Source organism: Indicator indicator, chromosome 8 (assembly GCF_027791375.1).
Source record: "Indicator indicator isolate 239-I01 chromosome 8, UM_Iind_1.1, whole genome shotgun sequence".
Lineage (NCBI taxonomy): Eukaryota > Metazoa > Chordata > Aves > Piciformes > Indicatoridae > Indicator > Indicator indicator.
Genome location: NC_072017.1, coordinates 22,442,386 through 22,456,095, shown reverse-complemented (window position 1 = coordinate 22,456,095; position 13,710 = coordinate 22,442,386). Strand labels below are relative to the sequence as shown.

At 36.5% G+C, this 13,710-nt stretch overlaps 1 protein-coding gene across 1 annotated transcript in view; it reads right to left on the bottom strand.

Moving 5' to 3' along the window:
• PDGFC (platelet derived growth factor C) overlaps positions 1 to 13,710 on the bottom strand; it is a 116,295-nt gene that overhangs the window by 38,327 nt on the left and 64,258 nt on the right. The window contains exon 2 of the mRNA XM_054383209.1: positions 10,511 to 10,706. Coding sequence (XP_054239184.1) covers positions 10,511 to 10,706 — 196 coding nt within the window. The remainder of the gene's footprint in view (positions 1 to 10,510; positions 10,707 to 13,710) is intronic.

The following is a 13,710-nucleotide window of genomic DNA, read 5'->3' as shown; positions in this document are numbered from 1 at the left end:
TCGACAAAAATGTAGCACATTCATTAAAACAGGCTGCAAAACTTCAAATGTATTTTTCCTCCTCCCTTTGATAAGAACCCATTTTGATTTTTTTACTTTTTAGAAATAACAGAATAGGAATTTGGTAACAATCCCTGTCTTTTTTTTTTTTTTTTTTTTGGACAGCTTCATGTTTTAAAGTACATGGAATTTCACAGTTTTCCTGGTATCACTAGGGCACACCGAAATACCTACCTCAGCTACAGACCAAAAACATTCCAGATCTGTTGGCAATTCACCAAATTGTTGTTGAATAGAACTTAAGACAGTTTGTATTTGGAAACATTGGAAATTACTAAAAATTGTCAGCATGGAAAAAACTTTTCTATGCAAAATTTTAGCACCATCATCATTCCAAAGAAAAATTCTCTCCCTCTTCCACCTCCATTTGAAACAACTTCCTATTTAGCTACTGAAGTATATATAAATCTTACTATTTTTTGTTTCCATAATTTGATTCAATTGCATATTTGTATAGCTAAAACAGTAAGGATACTGGTGACACCTTACATAGTCTTCACCTCTTAGCTCAGTTTTAAATCACATCTGTAAGTAATGATTCTGCTCTTTGTGAAATAAACACTATCTTTATATATAGAGGAAAGGAAGGCCAAATGTTTAACTAAAAGAAATTTTTTTCAAAGCTTGTCAGCCTCCCTTCCAACAGATTCAGGAGGCCTTTTCCAGTCAACCCAGCTCTGCCCAGTAATGCTCTAAAGGGCAGATTCATATTTATCTGAGTGGAAAAGTGAGCACTGGAGCACGACGAAGGCACTTGAGTCCATGATAACTAATGGCAGATCCAATCTGTTTAACCACCCTTGTTATTCTCCACAGGTCAACAGTCTCCAACATAACTGCATGACAAACCAAGGGGAAGGCAAAGCTACTGACACAGGGCAGAGGGAAAATGGACCAACGTCAAGAAGGAAGAAGGCAGAAGAGGAGACAGTGGCATGCTAGATTAGAGAAGCAAGTAGATTTCAAGCAAACCCACAGGTGGGGCAATACGTTTGCTAAAAGAGTCTATTGCATCATTCATTCAATGGGGGAGAACTTTCTCCTTTTCTATTATGAATACTGCCCTTCTCATTGAGACTCCAAGTTTTCCTCCAAGATCAAGACACAGAGGCCAAAGGCACATCATGTGAGATGGAAATCAAAATTACACAAAAATTAAATAATTGGTAATAATGAAACTGCAGGTAATTGTGCACTATTTTTCAATTAAGAGGAAATCTCACTTCTGGTATTATTTTTTTTTCCCTCTCCACTAAGTCTAGGTAGTAGAAACACCTATCACCTGAGTTTGCAAGTTTCAGAATTGCTGTTTACCTAATTCCTCTCTCTTTAAAATGCATTAGTTTACATCATACTGTTTTGTATTGGTATGGTCAGACTGGGAAAGACTGGCCTATTCAATACAGTCCTCCATTCAACCCAGTAGATACAGGGTTCATCACAAACCACTAGCAGTGCACATCAGGAAAATTTAGCTATTAACAAAGCAACCTTCCAGCCAGGTAGCAAATTAAAAAACTCACATGATACATAAAGCAAATATCCTAGAGGAAGGGAAGGGAGAGGGTACTTTGTCTGAAATGGTGACTGTGGCAGCTCTAGCAAATTCTCCACACAGGGCAGAAATTTAGACAACACTATCACAAATATTTGACTCAGGCTACTTTGTTCCAATATCCTGACTTCACTGTGACTCAATGCTGTTTTTTGAAAACTACCCGACATAAAATTTTCAGTATTTAAAATATGTCCTCTGGATTTTGCCTTTGCATATAAAGTTACTCAGTCATCTGCCTTTAGTTCCTGAGACTCAGAGGATGGGCAATTATACCCTAGCATTCCTCTCCTTTAGGAGGGTTTGGCATTGCCTTCCATTACAAGAAAGAAATCCTCTGGATATCATTATAGATTATCCACAATAAAGAAAGAGTCATATTCTAAGTTTTCCATCATCCTTAATGTTTTAGCATACAGAGAATATATGATGGAACAGCAAAGATTTGACATGAAATAAATTTCCGTAACAGTACCTGTGATCCTACACATACTATGTTTTAACAGTCACTAGAAAGAAACAGCATACCCAGATATAATCCAAATAAATAACTGATGAGGTCAGTTTTTGTACTCAAAAAATGATGTTTTATTATACACAAACTTCATTTCCAGCAACAGACATCACTGCCAGTCTGTACAGAAAATGAGCACACACCCCCCAGGTATCCTGCTGTGTCTACATTTTCCATGAAATAAAGATACTCAAGGTATAAACAGCACATTTCTAACTGCCATTCACCAAATATGGACTGTAGTTTCTGTGCCAACCTACTTTAAATACATGTATTTTAGAATATGCAGTGCTGTGTATTAGGAATTGCCTTATGGAAACACAGATTCATTCACAAATGTTAGATGGTTGCCATGGTTCTCTCTACTTAATCTTTCTTTATACTGACTAGTAACAGCATGAGGCTTCTAACATGACCACACAATTCTCCATATTTCTACCTTGCTATTGAGTGCACACACACACAAAATATCTTTTCATTTCAGTTTTCTTCCCTTTCATTCACTGCAAGCAACTTTGATCATAAATATACAACTTCAAGTGAAAGGGAAAATGAAGACCGAGTTCGAATCCCCAAATTCTACTCTTCAAACAAACACTTTTCATGAAAAGAAAAGGATGTACTGGTTGTATGGTGTAGAAATTAACTGTTGAATTACTGCTCTACAGTCTACCATTTCCTGTGGATCTGCATCACGTGCAGCTGAAACATAGATGTTTTGTGCAGTAGCTTTCCTTACATGCTGAACTAGAGTCAAAGCAATACATGTAAAACTAAGAAAGATAAAGAAATGCATTTCTTCACCCTTTTCCCACCAAACTCTCCTTTGTATCAAAGCTCACTTAGGTGCCAAGCTGATAAACTGAGATATCCTTTGCCTGATGACTAGTAAATTAGCACACACAAACATTTAGGAAAAAAATTATCATGACTGGTGTCGAGACACAGTGGTAAACACTAATTATCTCCATCTTAAGCACATGAACATCCTGTAGTCTTCAAAAGTAACTTCTGCCTTGTAGGGAGGGAGGGGCACTAACTTTTCCAGAAGAATTGTAAATCAAATGCATTGATAAATGTACTTCAGGCTCTAAAAAAAACCCCAATTCTATATTCTGACAACAACTCTAATTATTTAAGCATACATTAAACTACTGATACGGATAAAGCATGTAAGTGTTGTCAGTAATACTGCAATCACAGAACTCAGTCCCACCTTGTAGCCTCTGCTATGAACTAATTTGTACTGGTGTAAGTTCAATTGATACACTATTCCAAGCACTTGCATAAGAATGTTATAGAAAGAAACACTATACTCCTGCAGATCAAAAGCAGAGGTAAGAAGGGAAGAAGATGATTTCCCCAAATCCTGCTTTTAAAAGACCAACTGCCAAATTTCTTAGAAGGCAGTCTGAGTTATCTTTGTAACAAAGAACAGCAGGTATTGCCAGTGCCAATCAGGAAGGATAAGTTTGATATAGAAACAGCATGTTATGAGTAGAACAGGGATACAAGGCTAAAAAATGCATGAAAATTTCATACCAATATTACTTTTACTGTATATCAAAGACAGATTAATTTTGGAAAACCTGGAGAGCTTGGAAAAACATACTAAAACATGTGAACCAGCTTGAAAATTATTAGCAAGTCAACTTACTTACCTTAGCCTTCATCCTAAAATGCAAAGTTTCATGGGGAGTAAGTCTCCACGAATTTCCATCACTCAGGTTTACGATGCTGTGCTTACCTTTTAACTACTGGACTACAGGCTCTCTTGTAGCCACATAAAATGCAGTGAGTAAAATGGATTTTCCACAAACTAACATTTGTGGAAACATTATTTATCAAGAACTAGAAAACTGGTAACATCTACATGAAACATTTTCTTAATCTGTTTCACCTCCAATCTGCCTGCTTTCTGTTACTGTGTGTGGCCCATGATTTCTTTACTATCCTGCACAAGTTCTGAATTGAAATAATAATGCATGTTAACAAAAATGGTAACAAAAAAGGGTATTCTTATTGTGCTGCACACTGGTAGCCCTATTCTTCATAGCTATCTTTCCCATTCTATCTGCCCCCAGCTCTCACTTCCCCCCTCCCTACCAAAGGAGAACCCATAAAATTTATTATTATGTATTTTCAGTACAATACCACATGGAAATGGCTATCAGAATACAGTGTCCTGCTGCACTAGACACTAGTTTCCAAAGCAGACTTCCCTTCATAAAAAGACAACCTATTGCTCCCAGACAGCACACCAGCTCAGTAAGTATCCTGCATCATACAGTTCACTGCAGATTTTGGAGAATGAAATGCCTTACCAAATTTTTCCCAGTACTTCTCTGTCAAGTCTGGTATACTTTACCTTGGGAATTACAGCGATCATAACAAGTCATACATTTTCCTACTGTACAGATCAATATTTTTGTACAAAACTAAAAATAGTGGAGCTTAGAGTTTGCATCAACAGCCAAGGTTGTAAAGTACTCTTTCTAATCCACTACAGAATTTCTATGTCTGTTCACACTGTTCACAGTGGTCAATATATCTGTTTCTGGTTAATCCATAACCACATTTCTACAAGCAGCATTTTAAAATTTGTTCTAGTATCCCAAATCATGATTTTTTCTTTACATACATTCCTTATATACTGAAATGTAGTGATGGCTCCAGTCAACTACATGAAAACTACTGGCTGAGCAATTTCCTAACAATATTCAAAAGCATGTTTTGGAAAAGAAGCAAACAAACTCCTAAGGGGTGTTTTCAGCATGCAAAGATCCACCCAGGGCAGTGGAAGCACCATCTCTTCCCCTCAAGCACCCTCTGATGATGTGGCAGCATTGCGCACACGATCGAGTTTCCTCACTTCCTTTTCCCTCATTCCTGCCTACCTCAGTGGAGACTTGGGCTCTATAATTATTTAAATGAAAACACCTTTATTTCTTTAGACCAGTGATAAATAACTTATAGTCTCTTGGCTGTTGCACTACCACACAGAATTTACCAACTCAAGACAGACCATTTGTCATGAAGTCCAATATCCTGCTTCAGGTCAGATAGTAATTGCTTCTTGAACATCAAGTGAAAAATCCCTATAATGTAACTGAGCCCTTGCATAACATCACATGAGGCAGAAAACATATGTTCCCAACCCTAGCAGGAGATCAATTTTCACTTCAACAGTGTAAAGAGCCTCCTCTCACTTCAGTTTACCTAGTTACAAGCTAATGGTCATAAAATTATGGAAACCTATTTTTAATCCAGCCACAGCATATGAATCAAAGGCTAGTCTGAAGCAACACTTTGTAACAATTGCTCCTGGTTTTACTGGTCTCTCTCTTTCTCATGTTACTGCCAGAAAAGGAAAAGATCTATTTATTTTACCTTATAAAACCCATAGGACACTCCCACATGACCATCTAACCTCTTTTATAATAAGTAATCTTCCTTTTTGTGGTTTCTCATGCACATACATTTCCTCAGATATCCTGATAATCAGATACAAATGAATTAATATAAACTGCATTATATTTCACTTCTACTTTATCCTAATGAAGCACCATCAAGTGGAAGACAGGACTGCTACTGATTTGTTTGACCAATAATGTTTGCTGGTAATGCTGTCTAGCTACAATATCATGTGAGCAACATAACTTGTGAGTGGTAGAGAGGAAAGGAAGAGGACAAGGGGAAGAAGAAAAAAAAGCTGTGTAATTGGTGAAGAAACAGTGGTCTGTCCAAGAATAAAACAGTTGGTATGTCTGCTGTTCCTGCTGATGAAGCAGGAGAAATTTGCTTATAAAGCTGATGGTGAGCCTACGGGCTCAACTATCCTTGGATTTTCAGAAAACACCAGGGAAGAAGTATGTGCTGTGCATAAACTTGAATAGTTAGGGTAACTTTAGATTATGTTGCTGGGCCTTTAAAGTTTAGTTTGCTCTTGCTGTCAGGATTTAAGAGAGCTATATCAAAACCAGCAGATGGTTACAGGCTCTGTCTACATCCCTGAGCTCAGGTGGTGATGGGTCACAGCATGTTTTTATGCCCCCATATAGCAGACATTTACTTCTAACTCGGTAACTGGGAGCTCCCAGAGTATCCTAGACAGAAGCAAGACCCAAGCAGTGCCACACTCATTTTCAAAGAACATAACTTCAGTCTACACCATTAGAAACACAGCCAACTACACTAACATAAAACAATTTTAGAAGTAATAAATTAGGATTAAGACCATTTACAAAAATATTTTGATACTGTAGACAGTTTACATTATTCAAACAGCTTGCTTGAGAGGACCAGGAAGGAATTTTAAGACGACTAAAATGTTTTCTAAGTCAATGAGTGTACTCTCTGGTGTGAAACAGGAGTAAGGGATTATGTCACCTGCCCACTCGTCAGCCATCACTCTCTTAAAACTCATCTGGGCTGTGAAAATAGATTTTAAATTACTTGTGAAATAATGTCCATTATATTGTTCTCTGGCAACAGCAGACATCAGTGTATGTAGCTCTCTATCATTCTAAGAACCCTCAGAGGAAGAATATTCCTGATATTAAGAGTAAAGTGTTTAACTTAATGTGAAGAAGGAAAAAAAAAGTCATAGTACTACTCACAGATTTTATCCCATGTTAGTACTGACAGCTGCCTTCATCTTAACTCATTTGTTTCAGTCAGAAGTTCTACACATTGCACATTAACTACATAAGCTTTGGGAGTTATTTCAAAATAAATACTCCACTTATACAGCTACATGAACAGCTCATAATTGAAATTATCAGAGGACTGAAGAGTGCTGAAATGAGTATAGCTATCCTAAGATGAAGATGATGGTCAAAAGGCATCTATTATTCAACTATAAGTTGGTTCCACATTCTTTTACTCACAGATTTTATCATCAGCAATTGCACTCTGGATTTGTGACACATTTTTTTGTGTTTTATTATATACAATAAAAGCCAAACTGTAATTACCTGATGATTAGAAAGAACAGCTACAATCACCATGAAGATGAGCAACTAGAGCCATTTTTTTCCTATTGCAGCTTTGTGCTGTAATGTTCCAGCGTCCAACTTACTCAGAGCACCAAGCTGCCTTTTAAAGGAATCTGCAGAATTCATGTTCTTCCTGGAAGAAAGATAAATCTGTGTCCTCCCAGCACAGAGGAGTTGATCACAAAACTGTTAACCATTGCGTGTTCTCAGGAGATGGAGAACAACAAATTCGGACAAGCAACAACTGAGCAAAAATCAGTCCCTCCTGGTCAAGAAGAATTGCAGCATCTCCCTGATGATAGGAACTGTTAGGCACAAAACTCTAATAGCCCCATGATTAAAACAGCATTGAGGAGGTAGCATCATGAAAACAATGACCTGTGAATATCAGATCAGCAGAAATAAAACTGTCTCTTTTCTTTGTCAGAAAGAATGGGCATATATAAAGTAAATCCACTATGTCCCTGTTAGTTAGAAATTCCCTTACATAAGGAAAATTCAATGCCAGATCTATCATCTGGAACAGTACTGCAAAAAGCATCCAGGAGGCTGCCTCGTTTTTTTTTTTGTTGTTGTTGGTTTGCTGGCAGAATTTTTTATTTATATCCTTTTGTTTTTGCAAGTCACAACAGAATTCAAAGTGTACAAGATGGAAATTACTGCAATATTGCAGGGATTTATGTATCTCTATTTCCAACCAAATAACCTAAATCTCTTCCGGGATACGTGCATGGGTTTAATTCCCATGTAAAATGGAGTTTGTGTTCACTTGGAAAAGACACACAGTGGTAATTTTAACAACTTACCCACAGAAAGCATGTAGCACAAAGCAGAAATATTTTAAAATATCATTAGCCGTATTTTAAGCAACGCTGAGATGAACTGCACAAAGTTCAATCGCATCACAATTGCATAAACAGGACAAAAATAATCTCAAGAAATACAGGCAAAATAACAGAAGTTTATTCTAGAAGTTCTATAAGTTAAACTTTGTATCCAAAATACACAGAACATACGCTTAAGACTGGTAAGAATCAGCACAATTAGGACTACCCACATGAATGCTGGATCAGGATGGCTGTCCATAAATATATAATTAGCTGCAATACAAATACTCTACCTTAGTAAATACTGTAAGTTGAATTGAAAGTAGAAACAGAGCACAAAAAAAGCCATGCAAGATCACTGATTCAGGTTCAGGAAAATACTTGGAGACTAGACTGGTACCCTCAATTTATCTCTAAAATGTGATATTCATTCTAGATTAAAAGACCTCACAGAATAGCTTGAAATGTCAGAACTGGCTTTGAAGGAACCCAGGTGTTGAGCTCAGCTTAGTCAGATACAGACAAAAACCTGCCATAGCTTCAAGATGTATCCACTCACCACTATCATTGTTTTCCTATTACAGAACTATGTTAAGCAAAAAAGTCTTATATAGCTGGATATGCTTTTGGTTTTGTTTCTTTTCCAATGTGTGGGCAATATTTGAATTACTACGAGATTTAAAATCGGTTAATTATCTTAAATTAATGTACTGCAGTATATTCTCTTATCAGCCCAGTGAGCTGGCACTACAGGGTGTTACAGCCAACAGCAACGATGGAGAAAGCTCTGACACTGCCCAAAAATGCAGGAGTAGGTAGAGGAACTGAAAATTGTGACAGTGACAACCGTAGGTAGCTCATGACAGCCACTCACACACTAGAGCAAGGAGAGAAAGAGATACTGCTACAAACTGTTGCATCAAGTCTGAAGTTACGTGGCTGCAGTTTTCACCTAGTTTCAGTCGTAGGTCAGAACTAAAGGAACAAGTCACTGTAAGGTATAGAGCTATAATATATTACATTTCATGCCACATTTTATTGTGTCCTTTGTCATATAAACCTGCTTTGGGAGAAACCATCATGTACTCTACATCAGTAACACTGATTTGTGCATTTCAAGATGGAGGAAACAGTGAAGCAGTAAGTAGTATGATATGCCAACAATAAAACCCCTTAGCTTTTTTTACTGAAGGTACTGGAGAAAAATATTAAATAATTTTATTAGTAATTATAAGAAACATGAGACATTACTTATAAAGAGACATTACTGTGATAACTGGTAACTTACTTGACCTGTACAGAATTGTTTTACATAGTTAAGTGCTCTGTGTTTTAGTTACTTCCTCAATTTGTCAATTATTTATAGGTTCTTCACAAACCAGATACATTTCCTCTTCCTTTACAGAGTTTGTTACTGAATTTATATTTCATAGGAACCCTAGTTATGCTTTTTTCTTTTGGTTAAGAATGACAATAAAACAACTCTTTTAGAGAGGGTCATATCTTCCAAGCCTCAAAAGTCCTCAGAAGTGCACGTATCAGGAGTTGCATTCATAAAACTTCCTCTTATCCCTGTGCAAACACGAATGCGATAAGATTACGACTGAATGAAGATTATGAGCAACTAATTACTGTTTCTTAATTTGACCAGTACCTTTTTATTCAGCACATTGTTTGCTTAAAATAAATGTACTCCCATTAAAATATTATTCTAGTTACATTATTAAAAAATATTTTAACTTATCTTACTTTTTTCTTTGCAACTGGATGAATGAGTCACCCTACCTGGATTGTCTTTCACTTGTCACTTCATTCTGCCATATGCAAAGAAAACAAAAAAGCAAGCTAAGTTTTCATTTAAAGAAAATAATCATTGTGCAATGGGAGCGCACTCATCTGAGCAAACATATGTTTAGATTACTTAGTATTTTGATCATATTTAACATGGCCTTGACAATTACTGCCTTCAGAACTATGAAAGATATCTGCCCATCTGTTGTAAGCCTGAGCTCCTAAATCAAGAATAAGTGCAAAAGTAACCTCTAAGAAAATCAAATTTATATTGAAATTTGATACAAGATATAAAAGCAATCAAGTGTCACTTAATTAGAAAAACTGAAAGCAAGAATTGAAAGTGTATAAAATTACAAATAGGAAAACACGTTGTGTTGTGACCTGAATGCCACTTCAGGTAACTTTCTTACCCAAATTTTCTCTGTAAATATTAGACATTCATTCCTCTAACATTCTGTCACCAATATTTTCCCAGATGTCAGAAGTTTTATTTGAGAGAAATTAAGTATTTCGTAATTTTGTATCATAATGTATCCTGTGATCCAGGTACTAAATACAGAAGGAAAAATCAGAGGACCTCAAATCTTTCAAGCATGAAATCTTTCTCTAGTACTGCAGAAGAAAATCATAAACTAATACTTTTAAAGATGCCTTTTATTAATATTGACATGCAGGTGCCACACTTTTGCAAAACACAGGTAAGTTTTGTTCCATCCCTCACATCTCCCTTCTGATTTTCTAAGTTAAAGGAAAAGTAACTTACTTGCAAATGTCATCTTCTGGGTCCTCAAGCCCAAATCTTTCATCAAAAGTAAGCTGTATCCATACATTCTCGTCTACTGCTACTAATCTCCACACTAGTACAATATTGCGTGGGTATGTGTGTGGAAACTTGGGGCTGTGAATACTTCCATTAGTAGTCACAGTAATTATCTTCTCATGCTGAGGGTCCTGCACGCCTATAGTAGAGACAGAAAATAGATGTGTCAATATTAATTTATTTTCCTTTTCCTAAAGTGTTTGTATATTATGCACTGATCAAGACACTTTTGCTTTATTTGCTTATATTCCTCTTGCAAGAAATTTCTGCTTGGAGAATCTATACATTAACAAAAATCCAAAAGTGTTAAATATCTCTTTACTAGCTAGGCTAGCAAGCTTCAACTGCTGTACAGAAAACAGAACAGAAGTTTAAGTGGAGATAAGAAATGCAACTGCAAACACCTGAATGCAAGGCTGGACTCCACAGAGGCTCAGCAGTCCAAGGGACTAGATCATACAGTCTTGTGATGGCTTCAGTTCTTTGTTACTGAAGATTGATGAGAGATCATAGGGTAAAGGGAGAGGTCTGCTTACACCTAATACAAAAAGAGTGGCTTAAATTTTTCTCTTGTTAATGGAGATTGCCCTACATTTATTGAGTCCAGTGATAAGGATTTTGATGGCTGCCTCCTTCATCAAGGCTTTATCAGAACAAAGTTATCTCAATACAGGAATGAAACTAGGACATGCTTGGGAAAGTCACCAAATATAAGAAGTTAGGCATTTACTGGCAGTTAATGCCTTAGTCAAGGGCATTCCTCAAAATTCTTCACAGCATTGTTGATACTAAACACATGTAAAATTAAATTATTGTTTTACAATGCAGCAGAAAATTAATTCAAAAAGAAACAAGCCAAATACACTTGATTTTTAAAGCACACAGTAACACTGAAACTACTGAAGACCTCTTCAGGTTATGAATTCATAACCACGAGGAGTTACCAAAATAAAAGGACTCCACTGGTGAGAAGCAGCCCCAACAACTGTCCTCACAGTAACTCAAGAATTCTCATTCTCAACTGCCCCATGTGCACAGGAATTCACATTCAGCTGACAGAATCAGATCACAATGGGTATTCAGATGCCCAAAAAAAAAAAAAAAAAGGCACTAATCTGATCTGGATACATTCTAGCATTGTCACATGCAATGAAGAGACCTCTAAACTATAAAATCTAATTCCATAAGCACATCAAATGAAAAAAACCTCCCATATGCTATAGCATATGGCTTTCACTATATTTAGCTTTTTCTAAAAACCTGTATGCAGTCACATTTGACTAAAAATTGGTCAGTAAATCATAGTAATTACCAGAGTTAATTATTGGTATCTTTAATAACAAAATAAGCTTGAAGTTTTGTACTGGTGAGTTATTATTTTGGTTTTCAACAATTCACTCCCTACTTCAGTCAGATCCTTTATTTCACTTTTCTGATTGTTTTATAACCAACATTGTGATGAACATTTATTTGAAGCTATGTAAGACGTTTATGTTGCAGTCTGAAATGAAAACATACACTGCAAATGTACTTGAGTGATATTTTAAAAGAATCAACTTATATTTAAATATAACTTAAATCTGACAGACTTTCACTTTCTATTCTGATAGACTTGTGCCTTTTACTCATGGTATGAAAATGGCTAAATTTTCTTTTAGGTAGAGCTGCTGTTCCTATAAAACTGATGGGAGCATGGTCTTTCTTTCCTGTACCCATTCACAGTTGCAGAGGACTAACTGTCTTGTGTACAAGAGAGAACAGCATGCAATAATAAGGAAAACAAAGCACACACAAAAAGGCACCAAAAATGGATTCCTAATTTGGACACTTCACTGGGTTTTTGTTAGCTGAATCAGAAGCATTTTTCTGTATTGCATAGTACATCAGCAAAGAGCTGCTCATTAAGCACAGGAACCAAAAATAATAAAAATAATTACTGATCTCTCGGAAAGTCAGAGTGCTATTTCCAAAGTATGCAAAGGACTACCATTTCAGACAAACATATCAAAATGTGTGGTCTGATGACACTATATTCAGTGTTTTGTTTTGCCTTTAAAAACATACACAGAATTACAGAGTATATTCCACCACACATTAAGAAAGGGGTTTCTTTCGTATTATCAGGACAATAACAACAGCACTGCAAGTAAGGATTGTAAACTGTCCAGGCACATCAAATGAGAAGTCAATAAAATGGGGTAAAGCAAAGAAAAAGAAGGTGGCAATTCAGTGAACAGAAGCTGCAACATATCCAGTACCTTCAACTACTCCATTTGTAAAGGAAAAACATCTATTTACTACAGCACACAATAGTGTTCAATGAACATATCAAATTCCCACACACATCACTTGATCCATTTCAAATATTTGCTCTAGCACAGTGGAACTTTTTCTCTTACAAAAGAATTGTTTTGTATGACTACAAAGGCAAGTAGTTGCTTGTCACTGGAGAGTGAAATGGCTGTCATCAGATAAGCCACAATATTCCTTTTCATCTGTTCTACATAAACTCTACCTCAAAAGGTAGCCTTTTCCTACTGAGCTCATGCACATTCTGACATTCTCTTCTAAGTATCTGCAGGAGGAACACTTCTACTTGAACGTGAACTTGAATAGTCTACAATCTCCATTCTTTGTGGAATGATTTTGCAATTCCTGACTTTATTTTAGGATAAAAGTCCAAATTACACTTAAAAGTCAAGGTCAGCTGTGTAACTCCAAAAGTATACAAATTGCTGCTTGTTATCTGTCTGCCTTTCTATTCACAACCATTCTCCTCACCCTCCTTCTCCCCAGAAAAAGCAAAAACAGTATTATTACTGGAGACAGCATTGTACAACCATGACATTTATGTAAGGACTCATGCTGGCAAGGCAATTTCTCAGCCAGAGGGCAACAATAAAATGGAAGGGGAATGGGGACAAGTAAGGACCAAAGCAATGCATTGGCATGTTCAGCAAAAAATGTTCTTCAGAAGATGGGCAACTGAGATCATCTGCAGGAAAAGTCTGGGAAATGGGGTACAGGAAATGGAAAAAAAAAATCTCTACGCTGAACCGAGATATGACAAGGTTACACTTATTAGGTAAAGACAGCACACATTTCATGTACCCTGAAGTTGAAGGATGAATTGCCACAGTTGT